The following is a 28,000-nucleotide window of genomic DNA, read 5'->3' on the forward strand; positions in this document are numbered from 1 at the left end:
TTAATATTAAAAAATGTTGATATATTTTTACACCTAAAAAGTGTTAAAGTTACGAGGAAAAAAAGTTAATCGCACCCCCTTATCAGTGTTTTACCGTGTGGCCCAAAGTCGGGTAGAAGGACAGACGATAAAACGGTTAAACAACATTTGGTATTTTTTCGGAACAAAAAATTGCTGTAATATTATTATTATTATTTTAAACAATGTCCGTTTTTAGGAAAAATCAAATCGTTTTATGCTATTCAATATATCTTTACTTCTTTTCGATTATTAGTTATTTCGAAATATCTGTGATCTAGAAATTAATTGATGACCCAAATTTTTTTTTGAAAATTCTCAACAGCAACTCAACAAGGTTTTGGAAGCCTTTCGTCGTGGTTTCACTTACACTGTTTGTCTCCAATTAGAAACTTTCCCTTGTCTCCATTTGTATTAATATGTTTCCAATAGAAGAATTTTACACTCGCGCATTTTTCTTGTATTTAAGAAGTTTTCAAATTATATCTAAAGAATTTTCACTAAACAGTAACATTCTAGAAGAGTCAAGGAGCAAATTTATATAATTTTCTTCAGAAAAAATATGAACTTAATGTGTTGAAAATGGTTTTGAATTAGAACATTTACCCTATAGATGAAAAGTTATTTTTTGCCATATGAAACCGAAAAACTCCTTGTAATTAGTAATAAAATTTAAATGATATAAAATTGATGCATATTTTTTATCCAATTTTCTACTCCCTCCGTTCCGAAATAAGTTGTACGTTTGGGAAAAATTCTTGTTCCGAAATAAGTCACACGTTTGGGAAAAATTGGAATTAAGGTAAAGTTTGTTGGCAAATGTTTTGTGTATCAACTATTATCTCTTATAAAGAACTATTGCTAATGTCCAGTACTAAAATGGAGTCCAGTCTTGGTGGCATGTTGAGGAACGAATGTCTTAAAAATGTCTTATTTTGGCGTTTTATTTTCAATCTAAAATAAAACAACAATCTTTTGCATCCAGATATTCGAACACATAAAAAAGGATGTTCTTTTTATTGCTCATTCTGAAAAATTTGAGATAAAAATGTGATATCGGTAAAAACTGTTGAGTTCTACTTGTGTATACTAAAAGTTTAGAACAAATTCTAGCCTGTAATGTTAATCACAGTCCATCTTGTAGTAATTAACTATCAACTGGAGCTATTTAAAAAAAAAAAAAAACGCGAAAAATGGACAACTTCAACATAATCGATTCCTCAATTTACCATCGTGATAGGATCCCCATATTATCCCTGAACATGAAGGATAGTTCATACACAAAATATTTGCAAATAACAAAAACATTCTCTGAAACCATTCCTTAATCCTTAATTTTTCGCCAAACGTACGACTTATTTCGGGACGGAGGGAGTATTATTTTATTGAAAAGACTAGTTTTGTAAATTTTATGGTGAACCCTGTCCACCCTGTATGTGGAGAAGAATTCAAATCTCAGCAATTCAAAATTCAACCGTCCTTTTGTTCCACACGTGGTGGGGAAATGTGGAAATTGTGGATTATAAATGTTGTGTCATAGATTTTTTGCAGTGTACTGTGACATTTCACCTGTTCCACGTGCAGGAATTTTCTATTTGTGAATTTTGCAATTTTTCTCTTCAAAATACCATTTATTAGACTCAAAAAATGTGTGACAAGAGTGATGAGTTGTTCAGCAAGTTCCAGAGAATGGTAAGTGAACAAATGAAGTCGTTTATTTGGGTGAAATTCGCGAAATACGCGGCCGGTGCCTTTGTTTACGTCCCGGCAAGGGGAAGCATTTAGAAGTTATCACGGATAGGGATTCCGGACACGTCGCTGATCCAAGTAAGGTAAGGGGCGACATTGGTGTACACAGCAGGACGTCCAGAGAAGCAACCAAGACCACTACCGAAGGAGAGAATTCCAATTGTGGTCTTTTGTCCGTCGCTCTCGACGATTGACAGACCAGCTCCGGAATCGCCCTGGCAGGGAGAGCGTTCGTTTCCGGGGGTGCACAGGGAATTCGAGTGGAAGAGAGTTGGATAGCTGACGGTGCAGGTTATCCGGGATTGTACTTGAGCACGAATGTAGCGATGTTGGGTGGAGATGGTGTCCTTCCGGCTGCCCCAGCCGCTCACCAGTGTCCTCTGGTTGAACCAATTGGAGTTGACGTTGCGGATGCTGGGCAGACGAGCCGCTTGGATACGCCAAGTGAAGTCCACATTGTGCTCCAATTCCACGAGAGCAATGTCATTTGCGAAGTTATCCGGATTCCAGTGAGGATGACGTACGATATTCGTGAAAGTCATCCGAACTTGGCCAAATTCAAGGGCGCTCTGGACTTCATGGGCGCCCAGAATGGCAATCCCAGCATTCGAGAGGCCACCACAGTGAGCAGAAGTTAGTACCCAACGGTTGGACACAAGAGTACCTCCACAGAAAGCATGAGCCATGGGAAGGTTGAAGAGTAGGGCAACGGTTTCTGGGAATTGCCCTGGCTGAGCAATGCTTCCGCCCAGAATGTAGCCATTCCACTCGGAATCCCGATCGCGTGTCAGAATGCGCCTAAGGATCGGGAACCAGTCGAAGAAGGTGGGAGTATTCCAAACGGGCAGCACCTCATTCCAATTGATTGTCGTGGAAATCACATCAGGTTCCTTTGGCTGAACAGGATCTGCAAGAATATCCTCGGGAATTGTTTGAGGAGTCTCCAGAACTGCAGCAGAAGCTGCCACTGCGCAGCACAAAATCACTAACCACTTCATTTTATTTTTGCGGAATATTTGGGATTCTTAGGAACATCAGCTCTTTTATACTCGCTCAAGAAAATCCACCCCGATAAGGAAATCACTGATTGTCTCTCCCATCTTATCGGCCGGCGTTACGTAAAATTCCTGACCCCGACTCCGCGGAAGACGCAGATTTTGAGTCACTTTCATAAATTACCGGGAGTTTTTAGTGTCTTTTCCAGCAACTGGTGCTCCTCTAATCCTCTAGTGAAGAAATTGAGAATTTTCTAGATATCACAGGATAGCTAAATCTCAATCGAAGTTTAGGAAATGTTTTTAAATGGTGGATACCCTACAGCCTACAATCTGAATCATTACTTTGATCAGTGTTTTGCAATTTTCCTATAAGTAATTTCGCATTTCTTGCGGGATTTTGATGGTTTAACTTGATAACTTTGATAAAAAAGAGAACTTTCACCCATGATTTATGCACGAATTTTATAAAATTATTTTTTTTAATGAAAATATATAACTAATTAAGATATTAGATCGCTAAAAGTAATTTTTTAAATGTCCACAAACCCTATTGTAATCTAGAATTATTCGTAATGGAAATTAGGACAAGATCAGGTCGAATTTGGAACTCTGAGATTTCCTAACAGTTTTAGATTATAAAAGGGAAAAACAAGGAAGTAGTAATCTCAATTGTAAAGTCATGTACTTCTTTGTGGTTTTCTTTTCCTTTTTGACCATCGGAAATAGTTACAAAATCTTAAAATTCCAAAATAGATATAATTCCGAATTACCCCATGTTACCTTACAATCCTCATCAAATATACTATAAAACCCTTCAGATCATTAAAAAATTATACGAATTATGAAAAATCGATTTTCGAAAATTCCGAGTCAGATATTTCAAAATACTTATTTTGATTTCGGTGAAATTTTGAATAATCTATATTAGCTTAATTCAGAACAGAACCTGCCCTGAATGAGAATTTTTCGCAACTTCTAATAGTAAGGTGCGGTAACCGGATCGTTTTCCGTAGAGTGCTACTTAAACCCAGGGAAGTGGCATTAACTCTGAAAAATGCGCGACCGGTTTCAGTGTAATTTTTCCTCTGTTTTCGTACACATTTCACGAGATATCTCCAAAACTACGTAGGTTGCCAATTTAGGGTTTTCGGTTGCATCTTCGTTATTAAATTGGTTTTTATTTTGTATTAGTATTTTTTACTAATTCATTCTACAATGACAGAAAACAGTTAGTAAACTCAAAAGTTTTTTCGGCTCGCTAGAAACATATGGGAAACATAGGAAATGTCATGCCCCTGCTTAAACCCTTGTTTTTGGACTAATGAAATTCTTTTTTACTTCGTCTAAATCCATAGAATTATTCACTGTTTTATTTAGAAACATAATATAGGGGAGGGTGGGGCAGTTTCAATTTTCGCATATTCTTCTTATCCCTTTGAAAGGAATGGGATAAAACCTTTATGTTATTGAAGAGATAACTGAGGCCCATGTTCATAAAAATAATTAATTTCGTGACGCTTCTCGTTTAAATTCTGTAATTGATTTTATAAAACTGCATCAAAATGAAACATTTTGTAATATTTTATTTTCAAGAATTTCTGAACTATTGCACTTATCTATCGAAGTAACATAATTGTATTAAATTACAAGTGGTTTTATGTTTATTATAAGGCATTTAGCGTTGAACAAAATCTAAGACGTTTCTGACAATTTTGATTTGAGTTCCGAAACTTCGTGAGGGGCAGTTTCATGCAAACACACGAAGAAGTTTCCAGTGTCTAACAATTTACTTTTTTAATCAAAATTAACTTAAAATGATAATTGAAAACATTTTGTAGCTGTTTTTGTCGATAAAGTTCGAAATTATGGAAAATAGTATTTCCTAAAAGTTTATAAAAAAAATTTTAAAAAATAATCTTTCAGTGGTTTTTAAGTGCTTGAAAATGATAAATTTAATTGTTATAATATCTTTTCAGAATGTTTTCAGCAAGATATTGTAAATTTTTTTTAGTACTATAAAAATTCAAGACTTTAAAATAATATTACAAAACTGTTATACTAAAAAATACATGTTCTAAGGCGATATAATGATCCAATAATGTACAAAATTGGCCTAGCACTGCAAAAGACATTTCTTTCGTATAAAAATTCAAAGAAAATTGCTCATTCAATGAGAAATAGGCTTGGAATTGGAAATCTTTGGTGATATTTTATTTTCTCTGTATCATTAATTAGTGTTCAAATTCTGTTATAAAGTTTTTGTTCGATTATATTTTTAGGTTTTAGAGTCTAAGAAGACTTCAAAATAGTAATTTTAATCAATTCTGGTATCTACAGTTTTACACGTTTTATCTTTCTCAAAAATTGGCTCATATTTATCTTGAAATTGCCCCGCAATTCTACCATTCTACCATTCAAGTAAAATCATCTTCTTCACAATAGACCAATAAAATTAAAGGATTATTATTATTATTTTTATTAACCCTAAACCCAACTGTAATTCACAGAATATACAAAGTTTTACTTCAGTTTATCATCTTTTTGCAAAATAGTCTAAAAATCTATTTTGCAATTTAGGGGTGAAACTGCCCCACCCTCCCCTAAAAACAATATTATAAGGGACAGATAATCCTAACCGGCTTATGTAGGTGAGATTCTTAACGTGAGCTAACTCGGAGTGCATGCAAATTCGATTTAGAGCTGAAATTGTGAGTCGCCATTCAGTTATCTTGAATCAATTGAATCAATTTAAAGCAAAGTATCAAGAATTTGGATGGACTGACAGAAAAGTGATACAGTGGACTCTCTCAAATTCGGGCATTTGGGACCGAAATGTCACCCGAGTTAGAGAAAAATTCGGGCATCAAATTCTTTGAAATGCAACGATTTTTTGATCACCTGCTACTCATATTAAGTTTGCATGCTCATATTAATTATAAATTTCAAGAAAGCCTCAAAATAATGCAAAATGACATTACAACTGAGACAAAGCAATGCAAATCTGAGCATATTTGCTTCATTCAATATAATCAATCTAAAATGAAAAATGTAAAAAAAAAAACTTTCTTCAAATTTAACTGCTGCCCGAATTTAAAAGTAGCCCGATGTTAAAGGAACCGAATTAGCGAGAGTCTATTGTATATGGGTGAAATGTAGACCAGAATATTCTCTATAATTTTGCCGTAGAACTTGATCTCATCAATTATTCTGAAGCCGAGATAATTGAAGTTGTTTGTTTCTGAACTCGTTTTTTCGCCCAGAGCGCCCCAAGTGTTCATTTAATAAACTTCAACTATATCAAAGAATTGTTGTATTTTGTGAGAATTTCCATTTAAAAGCCTATTTTAGGTGTCTTGGTGGAGTAGAAGCAGTCAAATTGGCATCTGAGTGGTTTCAAAGCGTTATTATGGGAAAGTCAATTTTTTCACACTTAAATGGCAAAATCGGAGAGATAGCGTAGTCTGAGCGGACAATGATATATGTACGAAATATAGACACAAAAGTGCTCTACAATTATGTCGAAGTAATCATCAAGATCAGTTAAGCATGTGTCGAGATAATTGAGGTTATGTAATATTGATATTGGGTTTTCGACTGTGGCGTCCCTTAGTGTTGGTTCCACGAAGTTCAAATGTTCTAGAAAGTTGTAGCAATTTGTGAGATCTTTCATTTGATGCCCCACTCATTAAACTCCGGCAATTAGAACCGGAGATATGAATTTTTGAATTTCGTGAAATTTAAACCTTCATCTCCGGTTCTATTATAACCACAGCGAACCCACGCCACTTTTTAAAAAAACTTTATAGCCCAGTCTACAACACTCTAAAATTTGAATAACTTGCACAATGCCGTTTTTGAGAAAAGTTACTTTGAATTTCGATGAATTTTGACGCTATCACAGCGCCACCTGTGGTGACTTTTTGAACTTCCATCTGAAAGTGCTCATCGAGACGAAACCAAAAACCCAAAATTTAGGTCAAAATGTTAATTAGAACCGGAGATAGTGGCCGTTCAATTTTCGAACTTTGACCCCTTATAGCTCGGGTCAGGGGTTATGGATAGACTTAAGTATTTTTTTTGTTTGATAGCTATAATGAGCGGCTACCACATACTAAAATTTCAGCCCGATGCACAATGGAATTTTTCAGTTATTTAACTCATTCCGGACCACAACATAGTCCAGCGAACAGATTTCAGTAAAACTCTTTTTATTGTAACTCTGAGTGGTCAAATATGATACTTTTGCAGAGAAAGAATTTTTTTCGCCTCTGGGAAATAGGAAAACACATGGGTACTCTCATCCCCAAAAGAACGAAAGGAAGACAAACTTCAATTTTCCCAAAGTCAATATTATCGAGTATGTGAATTAGTTTTCTGTCTCAAAGGACTCCTTTATGATGTTGATCACTAAAACAAGAAGAATTATTGACCAGTATTCTCTGGAATGTCCAGGAAGTGATAAAAAAGACACGAAATTCCTGCTTTCTAATAGATTCCTCACAATATTTCATACAATAACACTTTAAAACACATTTCTCTCAACTCGATGTTATTGTAGACACATTAAGCTTTCTCAAGAGCCAAAAAAACACTTCATCGACAATCAGAATTCACCAAAATCAGGAAAAACAGGAAAAACTTCCCTGAAAGAAAGAATTCCCTGAAAGATTTAAGAAAGATTTATTTTTCAAATTTATGCAATTTGTAATTTTTAGTTATCATACTTATTGGCACCGAGAGGTTTTTCCTTATTCTGGTCTAGAAATACCAAAAAAGTCACAATATCTGCAAGGAAGCAGAAAATCGAAAATTCACGATTTTTTACCAAAATTATCTAAGCTCAGGAATTAATTGGGATTCTGCAAAAAATATCCTAGATTGGGACATCCTTATAGTTTGTAATCATCCACAAGAATCGGAATTTTATCGATTCTAAATAGTCTAAAAAAAATTCTTTTTTCCATGGGTACCCAGAGTCCCAAAGGAGACGAAAGAGTTAAGCTCCAAAGAGCGGACGGACAGACGGGAACGGTTTTTAGCCATCCATATATTCGTGATCAGGAAGTTCAAATCAGTTCAGAATCTCACCTAATATTATTACTTCATGAAAATCGATTTACTCACCTTGTAGGGGAATGATTGCACTTCACTTTGAATTAAACCTTTGGATTTGAAAAACTTTTTCACAATGAAAAAACAAGTGTTTTCAATCAACGAGCTGTCATTAGCGAAATTATCACTGCTAGAAAATTTTTAGTGAAGAACGCAGCTGGCACAAGATTGAAATGAGTCGATTACACTCACTTATTTAATGGATAAAAATATTATTTTTCCTTTTTCTCAAAGTTGAAGAGTTATATTATGTTACTGTAGTGACTATATTACGGAAATAAAAATAAAAATATTATTTTAAGTGCATTTTATCTAGTTAGCGTAGTCATGAACGATCCAGATAGCGAAGCGCGCGGAATACTTGACAGTATTCAAACTCCTTTTTTTCAAAGGTTTAGTTTAGGTCTTCAGTATAATTTATAATGTCGAGATAGAATTTCCTATATTCGAAAATCTTAATAATTAGCTTTCAAAAATATTATATGGTTCCGGAAAAATCAAATATCTAGGTTCAGATTACAAAGGTTTCATATAGCTAATTCTTTTCGTATTGATAAAAAATTTCTGTAATCTGTGAACTTGAAATCGGCATTTCTTTTGCCATTGATTTTGTTTTGGAATACTCTTTTATTTTTCTACAATCACAGTCACTAATTTGATATCTTATCGATGTCTAACTCATTCGCGGAAAGTTACTTTTCTTCGGAGGAAGTTTATTGAAATGCTTTTTTGTGTGTTTCTCTCGACACAGAATGACATTGCAATGGACTTGGAGAATGAAATACGATCAATGAGCGATGCAGGCACGTCAAATGGTGTTGATTGTGAGGATGAAGAACTCACGAAGCTCGTGGTAGAGAATCAGAGTCTCAAGCATCGTCTGCATATACTCAATAAGGTGAGGGAGAGGGCGGGAAGAATAGCCAGTGCTGAGGGAATAGTGCAATAAATTGAGTAAAATTCTTCTTGTAGGCAATAGCTGGGTACAAGACCACCGTGGGTGAAGTGAAGGTGAATAGCCAATTCTCGATACTTAATCACTTGACTGACATCTTCAGGGACGCCCTGAGTCGTCTCTATGATGGAGAATTTGTCGATAATGTTACCATGGCGGCCACGAATAATGCCAAATTTGGCGATTATCAATTCAATAGTGCCATGACAATTGCAAAAATCTTCAAAGATCGTGGAATTGGGAAGAATCCACGGGAGATTGCGATGGAAGTGATGAAGGAACTGCGACAGAGTGAAATTGTGGAAAAGTTTGAGGTGGCTGGAGCGGGATTTATAAATATCTTCCTAAAGAGGTGAGTGATCTTATATTTTTTTGTGATCTCTTCTTGTGTTCTTTTTTTTATTATTCAATTTATCGCAAGATTAGAAAAAAAAAGAGAGAGTTGAAAAATTTTCAGCTTCAGTGGGAGATTCTTCCGTTTGCGTTTTTTTTTCTCACTCGGTGGCATTTTTCTCTTCGGCCATAGGCTCCTCGGCTTTTGGGGGTTCTTCCTCCTTTCGCAAATCCTCAGGCTTTGCCTCAGCGGCTTCTCCTTCCTCCTTGGGCAGTTCACTGCGCTGCGATGGCTCCGTGGGGTCGTAGGCCTCTATGGGGGGTGCCACTGTTTCGCAATCCTTCTGATCGGTCTCCACGAAGAATGTGCGTGATATCTTGTACTTGTCCAGGGTGCCGTAGGCGCGTTGCAAGACATCGCCAGCCGGAAGGCGATCTCTTGTCATCAGCCACACGAAATCAGTGTGACCGAATGGGATGACGGAGCTGCAGGAGTAGAGGACAGCATAGCCATCGTAATCCGTGTCCAAGACGTTATATGTCGTATCGTAGGCGATTGGTGTGTTTGTATAGCGAACATTGAACTTTCCTGTTGTACCACGACCGAAGAGAGTCAACTGTCCGGACACAATTCTCTGGACGTTGGTACTGCAAATAGAACACAAATAAAATCCCTCATTAGAACATTCAGCAAATATCTTTTCTGAAAGTCTAACTCCTTTATGAAAGTCTGTCCGACCGTTACCACGCCTAGAGCTTAAACGGTTAAAGACAGAGACTTCCCATCGAGCACCAAATGCTAACCGAGTTTAATTCAGCTGAAAACATGAATTTTCAGCTGTATTCTTCTAACAACCTTAATAACACGATATACTCGCAAGGCAGTACCATTTCCATATATTCGGTTAGCATATTTTGTTCGAGAACTGCTGACCGATTAGCATATTTTTGCTAGTCGACTCAGCAAAAATATGCGGAAAGCGCTGCCTTTTTCAGGTAACTGTGCTCACTGGGTTGGGACCTTCAGTGGACCCTATAAGTCGACCCTGGGACCATTAACATGCTTCTCATTTTCCTCCCCTCCCCATCTCCTTCCTCTCCAAAACCAAAATTTTGAACTGCTCGAAAACCCATCGTGCGGTTTTATTTTCGTTTTTGGATCAGGCGGACATTTCATCTTTATACGAAAATACCATTGAATCATTCCTAATAACTTTTTTTATATTTCAAAGTTAAAAAGGCTCTAGATAGCGTATTTTTGAACCACAAGGTGTTGTGTTTGTGGTCGTTGGAAAGGTCTTGGAATTTCCCATAAAACTGAATCGGTAACAAACCACTTCATAACCGATACTAATTTTTATTCAATATTCAAATATGTTACATCTATGGAATTTTGGGCAATGTTTTGAGTGATTTATAAATTAGTTCAAATCGGCTGTGAACCGGTAATGAACCGGTTCATAACCGATAAGTAATTTTTGTGAGAAAATCAATTTTAATTTTCTTAAAACTATTTTGTGTGATATTTCGAGTGAATTGTGAATCGGTTCAAATCGGTTGAGAACTGTAAATTGTAAATTTTCCAAAAGTATTTTTGATGTATAGCATTTATAAGTCACCAGTTCGAGATTCCCCTATGTCAGAAATGTGTTAGATAGTTCATTACAAAGTAAGGTAAACTATTAGTTAGTATAATTTTATATTGATAAGATAATGAAAAGTCTGTTGTTCATAATGGATTTGAAGGATATTTAGGGATTATGGGGAAAATCTGGAACATTTCGAGGAAAATAAGGAGATAGGGATATGGTTCGTTCCTGGAATATTTTCCTTGAATCCTTCTCTACACATCCTTGAGTCATCCTTTGACGCCAAGATCCCAGGATGTACCATTTTTGAGATAAAACAAATTTCACAAAATATTTCTAACCAATTTCTTAAAGATTTTCATCTTAATCTAGCTCAGAAACCAGACGTTATGGACCATAACTTTCTCTAGGACATATACTCGGGAGACACCAAGGAACCCGAAAATACCGGTTATTTGAAAAAACATTTTTTTGCTGTTGCACAATGTTATCAAGATTTTAAATTGCAAAATTCTGAACACAATCAAGAATTACTACGGTTACCATGTTTAATGGAAGTAATATGATTATCGTAGCAATATTTTCAACGATTGTCGTAGTAAAAAGGTCTTTTGTTATTCAAAAATTGGATTTAACAACGATTTTTGTGATATTCAATCTTAAAAATCACATTTAAAACGATACTCGTTGCAAATATTACTATGATAATCGTGTTTCTGCCACTACGTACACGCACCGTAATGGATAAATTTTAATTCATTTAATTTACTAAGTGGGTAATGATAGATTTCAAGAATAATAATTCTTCCTAACCCTAAAACATAACAGAAAAATTAAACTAAATTAAAAAAAAGTAATTAGAGAGTAAAAGCCCGGGAAAAGAACCTTATAATGAAAAATTGAAGTTTTTGAATTTAATTTAGAGGAAACGTAGTTTTGTAGTACTTAAGATGACGTGGAGGAAGGAAAAAACGTTTCTAGGCAATATCAATTTATGGGGAGATAAAGGGGGTCATCGAAAACCATAAATTAATATCTTTTACGTTAATATTTTTTACGTCGTATTTTATATATGTTCTGAAAAGGCCTTGAAATTAGCTAGAACATACTAAAATTTCAGTTAAATCGGATGAGTTTTTTGTTTTAACAGTTATTAAAAATGCCGGACAGAAACGTCAAATTAAGATGCCGACTATACCATTTTGTAGATCTCGGTCATTTTATCTTAAGTTCACAAAAAATTGGATAACTCTTAGCTAAATACTTCTATAATAAAGCTTTAGAAAGACCATACTATGCAATTTTATAACATAAATCATGCGTTCTTACAAAAGTAATAGTGGAAAAAAGAATTTTAATAAAAATAATGAACAAAATCAAAGTGGATTATTCTAGCCAGATAAATTTAGAATAGATTTTGGGAATTTACTACTCTGAAACCGCTTTTGGCATTAGACCTTCAGATAACTTTTTCACAGAGCCGTTTTTTGGCAAAATACCTATATCTGAATTTTATTGAACATTACTGAAACTACAAGTATCCTTTTGAGGATCCTTCTACGTTATTTGGTACACAACATATTCCTATATACTTTGACGGTAAACCGGATCGGTAAAGACTATCAATAAGTGCTAGAACTAATTAAAATCTCACGAACAGCAGAATGCAAAGTCGCAACGACGACGGTACTATTTTCTCGTAACTTTAGATTTTGAATAATTGCTAAAATATTATTATAATTATTTTATGCAATGCCCCTTTTAGGAAGAATCAAATCGTTTTATGCTATTCAATATTTCTTCACTTGCTTTCGATTATAAGTTACTTCGAAATATCTGTGATCTAGAAATTAATTAATGACCCAATTTTTTTTTGAAAATTCTTTTATTAAATCCTTCTTTTTCTAACTTAAAATTGTTGAATTGTACTTTCTTTTTTAATTGAGGCAATAAAATAAAGTTAATAAGCCTGAAATCTAAATATCTTTTTCAAATTTCAAGAAAAACTGATTAAGAAAAGTGTTTTTGACATCAGAAAAACTTCATGAAATCTATTTTTTTTTTTAGAAAAAATTGGAGATTATCTGTTTTAATAAACAATGTATTTTTTATCAGAAGCATTCTAGTAAAAATTTCATAACGACAATATCAGCGGTTTAAAATGTACAAGTGAATTTAATTTACTTTGAGTCTACTTTTGTATTATTTTTAGAACATTTTTTTTAAGAAGAAATGGCAATGCATCCCATGCTTTGCGCAGTGTTCGAATTCATAGCTTGATGGTATACCTCAAGGTACTTTCGCATCATATATTACTCATCGGCTCACAATTGATTTGAAATCACTTAAAAAGTCACCCAAATTAGCTTAGCAGTAATACAATTGATTTGCGGACAAACATTACTCTTATCGCTCAATAATCAGTGCATTACCGGTTTATAACCGATTCGAACCCGTTATTTTTGGCAAAAATTCCAAGACCTTTCCAACAAGACACAATAGCATCGAACAGACTGGGCCATTGCTCTTTTAATCGATTTTCAAAGAAGCAATGGAGAAGTGATATGACACCTTCATTTTTTTCGATTGGATAACTCACTGAGAACAGCGCCATCCAGTGTACGTAAAATGTCCAAGGCGGGAAATATTTTCAGTTGTTCAAAACAATGTAATTCACATTATTCACATGTATTTTATACTAAACTTTAATTTCACTAAGCCTAGACTCATTTTAAATGTATTTCAAAGGTTTTCACAAAAGTTTTATGAGTAAAATTTCCTTTGTTTTGATTTTTCCTGGCATCAGCTGATTTCGATGGTAGTCGATGAAATTTCGAACAATGAATTCAAATAGAGAATGTTAACGGACTATGTAATATGAAAGTGTCAAGAAAAAGCAATTGACCGGGCAATTGCTTTTTGCTTTTTGTTCAAGGTATTTAAATTTGGCTAATTTTACTAAAATATCATTTTCTTTTTACAGAATATTGTCTCAGAGAACGGAAAAAGCTCAAATTGATGCAAAAATTGGTTTGATGCCTCAATTTTTTGAATATTTTTTCCACGTGTAAAAAAGCAATGAAGGAGTAAAAAAGCAATGACCATGTAAAAAAGCCCAGTCTGTTCGATGTGAATATGACCCCATTCGGTTGACCTATACGCTTTCCAGAGTTATTTTAACCTTTCACCTTGAAAACTTCTTTTTATTAGAAATTATTCAAGGGTAAATTCGAAAGAGTAGTCTCTTTTTGACAATTTTTTTAGAAAAAGAACAGATGATGACACCAAAATTATCCAAGCATAAGCTATTGTCTAAACATTTCGCATATATTCATAAATACTCTTGAATTATTTCTAATAAAAGTTTTTCAAGGTCAAAGTTAAAAAAGACTAGAGAGCATATTTTTCAACCGATAGGGGCAAGTTTGGGTTCGTTAGAAAGGTCTTTGAGTTTCTATCAAGTTTGAATAGATTATAATGAGTTATAAATCGGTATTGAAACGGTTGTAAATCGATTACTATTTTTTTGATTAACTTGACTGGACTTTATAATTCCTACGCTATCTTGGGCAATCTTTTACTTAATTTATAAATCAGTTCAAATCGTCTGAACTAAATTAGACTGCTTAATGACTTTATTAATCTAGATCTAGACTAATAATTTTAGTTAAGGCTTGATGTTCGAGAATTTTGAAAACCTGGCATGCATTGCCATTCCAAACCCATTTATCTTAGGATATATGTTGTGCACTAATTTATGGATTCACTCTTATTAAAGTTTATAAGCATAATCTAGCATAAGATTAATTGTTCAACTAATTATTCAATATTTATCACTAAAATTTTAACTTCACTAAACGATTTCACAAAAATTAATCACTTACATTTAAGTGCAAAGCATGCAAAAGATTCATAATAAATAAACAAATCTCAGAATAACTAAGCACACCAAACGCACAGAATTTATTTAGCACAAAAAAGAAAAGGAGTTGATACCAAGAAACCTTTATATTTAATAATAATAACACTGAGAAAAAAAGAGGGTGCGATTAACTTTTTTTCCTCATAACTTTAACGTTTTTTAGATGTAAAAATATATCAACATTTTTTAATCTTGATTTCACACCTTTTTAAGGGTAAAATCAACATGAAAAAGGGTAACTTTAACCATCAATACACATAAAAAGGGTAATATTTACACCGATTTCGGATCAATAATACAGGGTAAAATTAACATTTCCGGAATGTTATTTTAACTTTTTCGGATTTTTCTCAGTGAATAAACTAAATTGTACTCACAGTCTATTGACTACACCATTATTGGCGTAGAGTTTGTTGTCTGCTCGACGTTCGTAGTATATTGATGTGCACTTTGAGGCCAAATCGGTGAGTGTGAAGTATCGCTCCTGCTCGTACCACATGCCCAGGAAGCGCTCTTTGTCAAAATCAGCCACTGGTGCATAATCTGGACATCGTCCAAATGTTGGAAATTGTCCAGTGGCTGAGTCCCAGAGGACAAGCAAACAAATCACAGAAAGAAAGATTCCAAAGCGCATCTTTGTGTGTGGACTAAGGTGCTCTTCTTCTAGAACGCTCAACCACTTGAGTGGCGAAATAGACAAGAACTGAACTCGCGATGAGAATTCTCATGTTCTTTTATACCCGTACTTAACGGTAAATTTGTACCTTGACTTGTCGTCTTGCACGATAGTGCAAATAACCTCTCGAGAATATTTTATATATTATTCCTTTCCTTGCCAGTCCCATCGTATCATAAATGTGTAGGTGGCTTGGGAAGATTTCTCTCTTGGTGCTTTTTTTTTTACTTCTTTCTCCAATACCAAACCTCCATGTAACCTGTAGAATAGTGTTGTTTGTCTGGATTCCATTTGTTGAATTATCACATGTCAGAATTGCGCAAATATTTAATAACAATTATTTTTAATTTTAAATCACAAATTCTCTTAGAATCCACCGTTAACAACAAGTTCAATTTCCTCCCAAGCCCATGAGACTCTTCTGGTTTATGTCTCTACCTTCTCTCCCCCTGGAACTTACTAAAGCAAGGGTTTACTCACGGCAGGTGTCCAATATGGAGAAACATTTACTATTTCATCGACCCACGCATTGTGAATTGTGGAAAGTTTTCACTTTGTGTGTTTTGTCTTTTATTTAAATTAAGCTTCAAAGATAGACAAAACTTCAGCTCATCTCTTTTGCCACTCAGGCCGTAAGAAATTATTAATTGTTCTTCATCGATAGCGCGAGGATTAATGAAATAAAATACCGTGAAATATCTAAATTGGATATGTCCAAGTGAGAAAATATGTTATATTCTAGACTTTAGGGGTGCATAAATACCAAAGAAAAATTGCACAGAGCATTGCAGATCAACAATTGATTTTGTTAATTCCAGAACCCCTGTACGGATAAAGATACCTATAACATTTGAAGGCTTTAAGTTTGAGAAATTAAAGTGTTTCCCATTTTCAGTTTGTGGAAAACTAATTTCCCGCTAAAGTTCACAGTTAGTTTAAGTTTAAGTTTAAGTTTAAGTTTATTGAAAAACCATGAAAAATAGGCTACAATCCTCTTACAATTGCGTGGCAGGGAAAAACAAAAGAAAATAAAAGAAAAAAAGAATGTGAGGAAAAAATGTGCCAATACGAAATTTGAGGAAGAGATGATGAAGAAAGCAAAGATAATAGAGAAACCCAGTCTGGAAATGCCTTTGAATTCCCAAAATGAGAGTCACGAGCCTCACGGGGAAGTGCGTTGTATAAAGCAACTCCTTTAACAAATAGAGTGCGGTAAAAAGTTTCCCGCTCTGCTTTAGGCACAATGAATCCCTGAACCCTGGCCGAACCCCCCCTCGTCAAGAGAGAGGCCAAGTATTCCAGGGTTCCAGTCGAGACAAGACGAATAAGAAAAACAAGGGCACGCATTTGAAAAAAAGATGGTAGGTCGCATCCAACAAAAACGTCCCTGTGCGGACTAATGTGGTCACGGGGGCCTAGAGCAGCGGGTTAGCTGAGATTCTTTACAATCTCAACCTCTGCGGTCCGAAGCGAAATCCGACCTTGTCACGATCCTAAACTTTGCATTTAGATCAGAGGTGTGCAAGAACCGTTGAAACCGAATAAACGTCAAAATAAGTTTGTTCTGGTAGCGCTTTGACCGTTGACGTACATGTTTCATTTGACGTTTATTCGGTTTCGCAACGGTTCTTGCACGCCTCTGATTTAGATACACGTTGTGACACCTAGATTACCAAACCTATTACTGTTAAAATCGATTTTTCTGGCCGTCCGTTTTTATGTAATAGAAACGCTTCTGGAGAGTGAACTAAAACAGATATCTACAAGTGGTTTTAGGCAAGGGATAAATTCGGATGAACGTTGTAAAATATTGCTGGCAGATCCCCAAATTTTGTTTTCCTAATAAATTCAACCCCATATATATCATGGATTGATCTCAAATTTTAGTACGATATATCTGGGCCTAAGACCGTACGATTAAAGAACTTGAAAGCTTTTCCGGTCCTCGTGATCCTAATAAATAGTTAAAAATTTTAAAATTGATATAGTTTTGGTTCTAATTGTTGGAATTTGATAATCTAGCACAGGGCTAGATTTGGGTGGTTCTGTAGGGTCCAGGACGCCAGGTCCGCACATTTTAAGAGCGTCTATTTTCAAGAAGAACACTATCGTCACAATGGTCACAAAGTTAAAATTACTTATAATCAGCGGTCCTTTTCCGAAATGAAGATTGTGAAAAATCGCCTTCGAACTAAGATAACCAATAACCGATTATTAGGAGTATAGTCCTCATGAGCTCAAAAACAAATACAGTACGACTCCGATAGAGTCAACGCATTTGATTCTTGTATATCTGCAATATTCTAACTTATTAATCGTTGTTGATACTATTTTACTCGTTAAAAATTTTCTCAAGTTCTCACTTAACAAAATTAGTTTAAAAGTTTGACATTAAACCTGGAATTTTGCAGATTTTTTCACGGTGTTTAAAATTTTTAGGAGTTGACTCTATCGGAGTCGTACCTTACCGTATTTCGTTAATTGACGCATTTTCATTGCAATTCTTACCCAAATTCTCAACTTATTAAAATTTTTGTTTGTCCACGACTCCAACTCTCCTTCCAGGACAATTTCCAGAAACACATTGTCATTCATTTTGACGGTGCAGCCTAAAAACCCGAGTGGAAAGCGATAATTTGTCTTCAAGGAAGTCCAGACCATCAAAAAGGTGTTCCTTGACTTCCGATGGCCATTCGAACATCTAAATTATCGTATGATTTCTCCTTCAGATAGACACAATCGTTTTGTTTGCATATCAATTGCTCAATTGAAAATTTTTCTTATCAGAAAAAATGACATTCTGGAACTGACCATGAACGTGCGAGCAAATTTACTCCTTCGTCGATCGAGCATAACTTTTTTCTTGAGGATCGATGAAATCTCATCCTTTTCAGGATTTTTAAGGCTACACATAGAGGTTCTTTAACAATATTTATTTCATGGTTATTTACGATCTATGCGTCTCAGAGATCGTTTGTTTGCATATGTGACGCAGATTTTGTTCAATTTACTTCTTCACTTTAAGAACGATGACTACCGATGAAGCAATTTTTCTAGATCTCTACCAAATCATTTTAAAATGGTACTGGTATCTCTGTACCAAGTTATGTTTCAAAAAACGGAAAGTTTAATTATTATCAGGGTTTCGAAGAGCCCTAACGATACTTGCTTCTGTATTTCCTGCAAAATATAGCGACATTAAATTGTCACGTTTGAGTTCCATTACGGTTTAAAAAAGTTTTACAAAATATTATCGAAAATGCTTTTGTAGGATTTTAGCCAATAAAATAAACTGCCACTATGCAAAATATGAAACCGCTGTCACCAGCGGTTTGACAGCTATGCGCTCTGAAAGTTGTTGCATTTTTTTCAGCCACCCTGTAGATACCTTAAGACTGGAGTTTTTCCTACGATATGTCATAGCCCTCCCCACTCTGCTTTAATGCTCAACGCACAATAACTTTTGTTTGTAAACATGTTTTCGAAATTTCCTGTGAGAGTGAGCGAGATGACTAGATCTATATTTCATTCATTTCCATTGAAATGTAGAAAACATGTTTACAAAATAAAAGTTATTGTGCGCTGGGCATAAATCTGTCTCTAAGGTCTCTGGCGTTTACTAACGATTTATATGACCCGTATTTTCGTTTGTTTGTCTTGTGTGATCAAATTATTTAAAATAGGAAATAAGCCAACTCCAAAAATTTTAGAATAAAGAATCGCGTCAACGTTTAATCCAATTTGACTTGAAATTACACAGAAAAAAATATGTTGTAAAATTGTTCGTAAATGTTTGTGAATTCCTAACGGGGACTCACGAAATGCTCGTAAATCATGTAACCCACAAAAAAGTTCGTAAAAATTTGTACTTTTTTTCACAAACACTGTTCGCAAGATGATCATTTGACGATTATTTTTTGTACTTTTACAAACATTTGTTCGTAAGTGTTTGTAAACATACAAAAGGTTCGTAAAATTTTGCCATTTGTTTGTAACTTTTTGTTTATTTGGCAAAAATTTACGAACAAATGACAGAATTTTACGAACCTGTTTTGTATGTTTACGAACATACGTTTGTAAAAGAACAAAAAATGATCGTCTAGTGATTATGTCACAAACAATGTTTGTGGAAAAGTACAAACTTTTACGAACTTATTTGTGAGTTATACGATGAACAAGCATTTCGGAAGTTTCCAATAGGAATTCACGAACATTTACGAACAACTGTACAAAATGTTTGTTTAGGTGTAATTTGCTTTATTCATATTTTATATGATTCATTATTCCCAAAATGCAACTCACAGTCGAATCTCCTCCATGCATTGTGAGTTGTAACCACTCCACACTGACTGAGAGAAATCCGAAAAAGTTAAAATAACATTCCGGAAATGTTAATTTTACCCTGCATTATTGATCCGAAATCGGTGTAAATATTACCCTTTTTAGGTGTATTGATGGTTAAAGTTAGCCTTTTCTCATGTTGAATTTACCCTCAAAAGGTGTAAAATTAACATTAAAAAATATTGATATATTTTTACACCCGAAAAGTGTTAAAGTTATGACGATAAATTTAATCGTAGCCTCTTTTTTTCTCAGTGCAGGATCATTTGCAAAAAATAGGGGAAACTGGGGTACCACCAAACACTTTTGAAAGATGTGCTTTTGACTAAATTTTCCAAGAAAACTGTGAATTTAAAAAAAAATGCTGGTTACCCTATTATATAGCCTTGGGTATAGGCTGCATATCAATGCATATAAGAATGATGTAAAACAATGCAATTTTCCAGAAAAAGGAAAATTGTTTCACCATACATTTTTCGATATTTACCAACCATATAAGTCTCATTCTCTAAAATCTTATACTTATTTAAAAAATCGCAGTGTTTGATGGTACCCCTATTTGGTGGTGCCCCAGTTTTCCCTACTCGATTCTATGAATTTATCTGTAAAAGAAATTACATCCATCACATATACCGATCTTCACGGCATTTATTTAGGACTGACAACCCTATCCGTCTATAAAAATGAAATAATAATACAGGTCTAGAAATTTCATTTGCGAAAAGATCAAGATCCTCTATGAAATGTTGTAGCTCTTGAATAAGTAGCGTCTAATAATTAAATTAAAACATTTCATGAAACAGGTTCTAATTTGTCTTATTCAAAATGACTAAAATCTCTTCAACAAAATCAATGTCATTTCAATTTGCCATTGATCTACCCCTTCGATAGAGAGAGATCCCAATCATAATTTTCGAGTTCAATTTTCTCATATATTAAGTACATCTCTGACACATTAATTTCCGCAGGGAATGCGTTGCGGGTCTGATAAAGAGCATCTTGGTGGATGGTGTACAGGCACCATGTATGGCAAGAAAACGAGTTGTGGTGGATTTTTCATCGCCCAACGTCGCCAAGGAGATGCACGTGGGTCATCTGAGATCAACGATCATCGGTGATTCTATATGTCGCCTTCTTGAGTTCTTCAATCACGATGTTCTGCGAATTAATCATATTGGTGATTGGGGAACACAATTTGGTATGCTCATTGCACATTTGCAAGACACATTTCCGGATTATGCCAAGAAGTCAGCTTCAATTAGTGATCTTCAGGCATTCTATAAAGAGTCAAAGAAGAGATTTGACACTGAAGAGGATTTCAAGGCACGAGCGTATGCGTGTGTTGTGAAACTTCAGGCTGGAGATAAGGAGATCATTAAGGCGTGGCAGGATATTTGTGATGTATCCAGGAGGGACTTTCAAGTGATCTATGATCGTTTGGGAGTGAAAATAATTGAACGCGGAGAAAGTTTTTACCAACAGAGGATGGTTGCCATTGTTGAGGAGTTGACAAAGGGGAAATTCCTGGAGGAGGATGACGGAAGGAAGATCATGTGGAGTTCAGAAAATTCGGTGAGTTAGCTGATTTTTTTTAGTGATCTTACAATTTTTCGGTGAAATTCTAAATTAATATATTCAAGAGATCAGTTCGGCATTCGGTTTAATATTTAATATAAATTAGCCAGAATCTTTGTAATGCAATTTTATAGATACAATGGGTAATTTTCCGTTGATCCAATTCCCAATTTGATGATATTTTTTGCAGGATTCAAGTAATAAAACAATTTAGACCACGCCTCATTCCTAAAAGATCTATTAAAAAAAAACTGAAGCTAATTAAAATTAGCTTTTTTTAAATTAAAGATTAGGGCATACTTGGACACACTTCAATCTTTAAAAAATACATTTCGAGCTTAATAACTCTTAAACAAGAGATATCGATTTGAGGTTTTCGGGAAAGGTTATATATCGAGTGAAAATTTCAACTGTGTATTAACCTCTCGCCCTTCCTTCCGCCATTTTGAAAACCTAGCCTTTTTGTTTTTTTTCTAAATTGTTCGGTCGCTATGGCATCGATCGGGCTCAAATCTTAGTATGTTATAGCTGATCCTTTTCGATTAAAAAAAAAATTTAAGCCTTCCCGATCCCGACCCGCCTGATCCAAACTATAAGAGGTCAAATATTTAATTTTCAAATAGCCATATCTCCTATTCCAATAATCGGAATTCGAATAATTTTGATGTTTTGGAAAGGTCTCGTGTAGTACTACAACCATTCTGACATCTCAATTTCATTTGATTTAATCGAAAGTCCGAGTAATCAAAAAATCTATTTTAGAAATTTCGATGTCGAATATTTCGAAAACTAAACGATGGTTTTTCTTTAAATTTTAGTATGTTATAGCTGAGGTCGAGAACTTTCCAACGGTGGGTCGCACTTGTCCCTCAATGTTCCCTGACCTGAGCTATAATCGAAAATTTCTTGACCGGACCATATTTTTAGTGTTTATGAAGTGATTTCGATGAAATTTTAGCCTATATTTTAACTGAGATCGAGACAATTCTAACGGTGGGGTGCATCCGTCCCAACTCCACCTTACTGTACCCGACCCTTACAATCCAAATGGATCAGACTCTAATATAATTTTTATTAACCGATTTCAATGAACTTTTTTTTTGTTTTGTTCGCCTTTTGTGCTTAAACTATTTAAAAGGGATAGATAATTCTAACCGACTTATATAGGTGAGATTCTTAACGTGAGCTAACTCGGAATGCATGCCAAAATTCGATTTAGAGCTGAAGTTGGGGTACGCCATTCAGTTATCTTGAATCAAATTCGTGAAATTATACAAATTTTGTATTTAAACCAAAATATCAAAGATTTAGATGGACTGACAGAAAAGTGATATATGGGTGAAATGTAGACCAGAATGTTCTCCATAATTTTGCCACAGAACTTGATTTCATCGATTGATCAGAAGCCGAGATAATCGAGATTGTTTGTTTCTGAACTCGTTTTTTTCGACCAGAGCGCCCCAAATGTTCATTTGATGAACTTCAATTACATCAAAGAATTGTTGTATTTTGTGAGACTTTCCATTTAAAACCCTATTTTAAGTGCCTTGGTCGAGAAGAGGCAGTCAAATTGGCATCTGAGTGGTTTCAAAGCGTTATTATGGGAAAAGTCAATTTTTTCACACTTAAACGACAAAATCGGTCAGATCGTATTATCTGATCGAAAAATGATGTATGGACGAAATATAGAGACAAATGTTCTCTACAATTATGTCGAAGTAATCATCAAAATCGGTTCAGCGACAGTCGAGATAATTGAGGTTATGTGATATTGAAATTGGTTTTTCGACTGTGGCCCCCCTGGTGTTGGCCCCACGAAGTTCAAATGTTCTAGAAAGTTGTAGCATTTTGTGAGAGCTTTCATTTGATCTCTCACACGTCAAAATCGGTCAAATAGAACCGGAGATATGATGTTTTGAATTTCGTGAACTTTGACCCCTCATATCTCCGGTCCTATTGTAACCAGCGAAATCACATCACTTTTTGGAAACCTCATAACGTAGACTACAACACTCTAAAATTTGATTAACTTGCACAATGCCGTTTTTGAGAAAAATTAGTTTGAATTTTGATGAATTTTGACGCTATCGCAGCGCTACCTGTGGTGACTTTTAGAACTTCCATCTGAAAGTGCTCATCGAGACGAAACCCAAAACCCAAAATTTAGCTCAAAATGTTAATTAGAACCGGAGATAGAGGCCGGTCAATTTTCGAACTTTGACCCCTTATAGCTCGGGTCAGGGGTTATGGATCGACTTAAGGTTTTTTTTGTTTGATAGGTATAATCAACGGCTACAACATACTAAATTTTCAGCCCGATGCACAATGGAATTTTTGAGTTATTTAACTTTTAAGATTTAAAAATTTTCTTTTTAAAAAAAGCGCCCCTAGCGGTGGTTTTATGAACTTGCGATGTTAGAAGGGGAAGTGGCATTTCATGAGGGCTTTCCAAAAAGCCCTCACTTTTTAAATTCTGACAAATAGAACCGGAGTTATGGCCATTTTAAGAAATTTTTTTTGGACCCTTATAGCTCGGGTCAGGGGGGTCGGGGGACCTTAAGTTTGGTATTGATGGAAAGCTCTAAGGCCCAGCTATAACATACTAAAATTTGAGTCCGCTGAATGCCATAGGGGCGGAGCTATTGAGAAAACAAAAAAAGGGGGGTCTTCAAAATGGCGGAAGGAGGGGTGGGGGGTGGGGGGTCTATGCACCAAGTTGCAATTTTCACCCGATATATAACCTTTGCCGAAAACCGCAAGTCGATATCTTTTTTAGTTTAGGAGCTATTAAGCTCCAAAGAGCGGCCGGCCGGCCGGCCGGCCGGCCGGCCGGGAACGTAACTTAGCCACATATATATTCGGAATCAGGAAGTGGCGAAACACATTTTGGCCAAATTTGAGGTCGATCGGACGACATGAAATTTTGTTAGGATTATAGTAGGTGAGATTTTGTTAAGAATCTCACCTAATATATTCTCTGTATAGGGTAAGTGTGCCAAATTTCGGCATAGTTGCATGCAAGCGTCAAAGTCTCAAGTTTAAAATGCAATATTTTAAATACAAATTGATTTTTTTTATTCTTTCTTCTAAAAGAGTGTTGCTTGGAACCTTGTAAAGAGTTTACCGCCTTTAGTTACTCTAAAATCATTCTTAATACATTTTAAATTGAATAAAAATATAGACATAGCTTTAGTGCCTTATTTCGGCCACCTTCATTCTCATAGTTCCTTGCCCTTCGGGAATTCTTCCAATATCTTTTTCACGTAATCTCGTTTGTCGAAGCTACATTTTTTGTTATTCTTTTGCATCGTATAATCTCTAGAGTACGTAAAATCTAAAAGTTCATGGAAATTCAAGGAACAAAAAAGGTGGCCGAAATTGCAAGCTGGCCGGAATTTAGCACACTTACCCTATGTGGCTACCATTTCATGTTAAATTTATTTTTGTGGGATCTAAAGACTTAAAAATTATAAAGAATTTAAGAAAAATGTACCATTTGTGAATCAAAATGATCCATCCGTTAGTTAATCATCCTAGGGGCGGAGCTATTGAAAAAACAAAAAAGGAGGGTATTCAAAATGACGGAAGTTGGGGGGGGGGGGTGGAGGTCAATGCACCAAGTTGCAATTTTTAACCAATATATAAACCTTTGCCGAAAACCGCAAGTCGATATCTCTTTTAGTTTGGGAGCTATTAAGCTCCAGAGAGCGAACGGACGGGAACGTTTTTTAGCTATCTACATATTCGTGATCAGGAAGTGTCAAAAGTCGTTTTGGCAAAGTTTGGGCGTGATCGGAAGACATGAAATTTTGTTAGAATTATAGTAGGTAAGATTGTTAAGAATCTCACTTAATAGAAAATGACCAGTGATAAGCCCAGATAAGCTTATGGTAGCTGAGATTCTTTCCAGGTGATCTCCCGTCAAATCATTGCTCTACCTGCCGATTTTACTCGGAGGTTTTTTTGAATTTTAACGGTATATTCTAGTACATTCAGAGAAAATCTGCAGATTTTCGGCAGAATTTCTCCCTAGAAAATCTGCATAACCTCCATTACTTCACAAAAATATTGTTGATTTATGAAGAAACTGTAGAAGTTATAAAGAAAATTGTATGCTCTGCTTAACAAGCATTACCGAGTGCACATTTTAGATAAGTAAAAAAACTGCGAGCAAAAATACTAATTTCTTAAAAATCGCCAATCGAATGATACAAAAACACGAAATTTTGGTCGACACTCTGTTTAAAGTTTTCACTTCACTTTTCTCTACTTGTAACACGGCGTCGCAGAATTCTTTATTTTATATAAACACCGTGATATCACAAAAAATAACTATTGAATTTTGCAAACTTCAGTGAAAAATTTTTCCATCTTCTGACACATCTTGTCTGGAAAGTCTGGAATGTAGAAAAAGTCTACAGAAAATCGGCAGAATATCTACAGAAATTCGTCAGAGATTCGTCAGAAAATCTGCCGAAATATTCTGACGAATTTTGTCCCAAGCCCAAATAAAATTCGTAAGAATATCTACAGATATTATCTGCAGATATTCTGTAGAGGTGTAGATTTTCTCTACAGAAATCTTAAAGATATCTGCAGATATTATTTGACGGGCTCATTACAACTTTAGGTGTTCCGAACTCGGAATGCGTGAAAACTCGATTTTGAGTTGAATTTTCGGGGTAAAGAGTCGGGTTGAGCCAATTTTATTTTTATTTTTTTTGCGAATATTCAACAAAATTTCGACGGAAGCGAATACAGAATATGAACTTTGGCTTCATTAAACCGACCCTGGGCCTTAATTCTTTCCGGGCTGTAACATATCCGGCGAACCAAATTCAAGAATGTTTTGGTCAATGATATCTTAGTTCAGGAATTAATTACACTGCTGAAAAAAAATCTTATATTTAGACATTCTTAGGGTAAGTGTGCTAAATTTCGGCATAGTTGCATATGAGCACCGAAGTCCTAAGTTTGAAATGCAATATTTTTAATTCATATTGATATTTTTTATTACTTCCTTTTCGGGAAGGTTGTATGGAACCTTGAAAACTTATTTATCATCTTTGTTATTTTTAAATCACTTCCTAAAATATTGAAAAATTAATAAAAATATGGACATTGCTTTGGGTAGTATTCCGGCCACTTTGAATGAAATACCGGCCACCTTTTTTCTTACCACCTTTTGTGACGCAACGGATAGAAAATTTCAAAACGTCAAACGGAACGAGTTTAATATTTAGCGATGAATGAAAATGAAAATGAAAATGAAAATGAATAAATATTTAAAAGCAAAATAGTTTCATTGACTATTCGAAGATAACATACATAATTTTAATTTATTTATTTCCATGGCCGAAATTACACTCAAAGTTTCCGAAATTAGAAGCTGGCCAAAATTTGGCACACTTCCCCTATAGTTTGTAATTTACACGAATTTGCATTTTTATTGATTCGAATAGTTGAAAAAATTGTTTTTCCCAGAGTATCGATAATTTCCTTTGGGTACTCAAAGTCTCAAAAGATTCGAAAGAGCTAAGTTCAATTCCAAACTTACCTGAAGAATTTTAACTGGAATAAATTAATCCAGACTTTGGCTAAGCTCTTTGTATTGACTTTAACTTTGGGGTGATTTTAGGGTGAAAACAGAGGAATCCCATTGACTATTGTGAAGTCTGACGGTGGATATACGTATGATACATCGGATATGGCTGCTATAAAGCAGAGAATTGTGGAGGAAAAAGTCGACTGGTTGATTTATGTGACAGATTCTGGTCAGGCAACACATTTTCAAACCATCTTTGCATGTTCTGAGCGAACTGGTCTAATTAACAAGGAGATCCATCGAGTGGATCATGTTGGTTTTGGCGTGGTGCTGGGTGAAGATGGGAAGAAGTTCAAGACACGATCTGGCGATACCGTCAAGCTTACGGCATTGCTGGATGAGGGATTGCAGAGATCGTTGGCTAAGTTGAAAGAAAAAGGACGACATGAGCAATTAACGCCAGAAGAGTTGAAAATTGCACAAGAAGCCGTTACTTATGGATGCATTAAATATGCTGATTTATCGCACAATCGTATCAGTGACTATGTATTTTCATTTGATCAGGTTCGTATAAGATAGAATCTCAATTTGTTTCACCCCCTGCGAGCGCATACGAGATTCCATCATGACATTTAAATTGAATATTTATTGCAGATGCTGGACGATAAGGGGAACACAGCAGTTTATCTTCTCTATGCGTACACGCGAATTAAGTCGATAGCTAGAAATTGTGCAGAACATTTTAAATTGTCCAATGATCTCGTTCAAGCCACAACTATTGATCTCGATCACGAAAAAGAATGGAATTTGGCCAAAGTACTGTTTCGATTTGGTGATGTTCTGCTGAAGCTCTCAAAGGATTTCCTGTTGAATCATCTCTGTGACTTTACCTATGAGATTGCCACGGCTTTTGCAGACTTCTACGACAAGTGCTACTGCATTGAAAAGAATAAAGCAGGTGGGTAATGGAAGAAATTTTAATGTTTGTTCTACTTTCTCATTGATGGATTTTTGTTTTCAGGAGAAATCATCAAGATTAATCACAGCCGTGTTCTTCTGGCCGAAGCAACAGCTCGTGTCCTCGAGAAATGTTTCCACATTCTTGGAATTGGGCTTGTTGAGAAGATGTAAAAGGTACTTGAAGCCTTTTTTGACAATTAATAAAGAAGTACTTGAAGTTGCAAAAA

At 35.1% G+C, this 28,000-nt stretch overlaps 3 protein-coding genes across 3 annotated transcripts; 1 reads left to right on the top strand and 2 right to left on the bottom strand.

The window, feature by feature from the left end:
* The first annotated feature begins 1,565 nt into the window (after nt 1-1,565).
* On the top strand, nt 1,566-28,000 carry LOC129804592 (probable arginine--tRNA ligase, cytoplasmic). Its single transcript, XM_055852075.1, has 7 exons — nt 1,566-1,710; nt 8,629-8,775; nt 8,850-9,184; nt 20,662-21,265; nt 26,907-27,377; nt 27,468-27,771; nt 27,835-28,000. The coding sequence occupies exons 1-7, from the start codon at nt 1,666-1,668 to the stop codon at nt 27,942-27,944; spliced, it is 2,016 nt and encodes a 671-aa protein (XP_055708050.1). The 5' UTR covers nt 1,566-1,665; the 3' UTR covers nt 27,945-28,000.
* Nucleotides 1,629-2,779, bottom strand: LOC129804599 (collagenase-like). Its single transcript, XM_055852089.1, has one exon. The coding sequence runs from the start codon at nt 2,763-2,765 to the stop codon at nt 1,800-1,802; it is 966 nt and encodes a 321-aa protein (XP_055708064.1). The 5' UTR covers nt 2,766-2,779; the 3' UTR covers nt 1,629-1,799.
* Nucleotides 8,091-16,279, bottom strand: LOC129804601 (apolipoprotein D-like). The gene is made up of 2 exons (XM_055852091.1): nt 15,054-16,279; nt 8,091-9,813 (listed from the first exon to the last, which is right to left on the bottom strand). Exons 1-2 carry the CDS (start codon nt 15,308-15,310, stop codon nt 9,327-9,329), a joined length of 744 nt encoding a protein of 247 aa, XP_055708066.1. The 5' UTR covers nt 15,311-16,279; the 3' UTR covers nt 8,091-9,326.

The sequence above is a fragment of the Phlebotomus papatasi genome, chromosome 2, assembly GCF_024763615.1.
Source record: "Phlebotomus papatasi isolate M1 chromosome 2, Ppap_2.1, whole genome shotgun sequence".
Classification (NCBI taxonomy): domain Eukaryota; kingdom Metazoa; phylum Arthropoda; class Insecta; order Diptera; family Psychodidae; genus Phlebotomus; species Phlebotomus papatasi.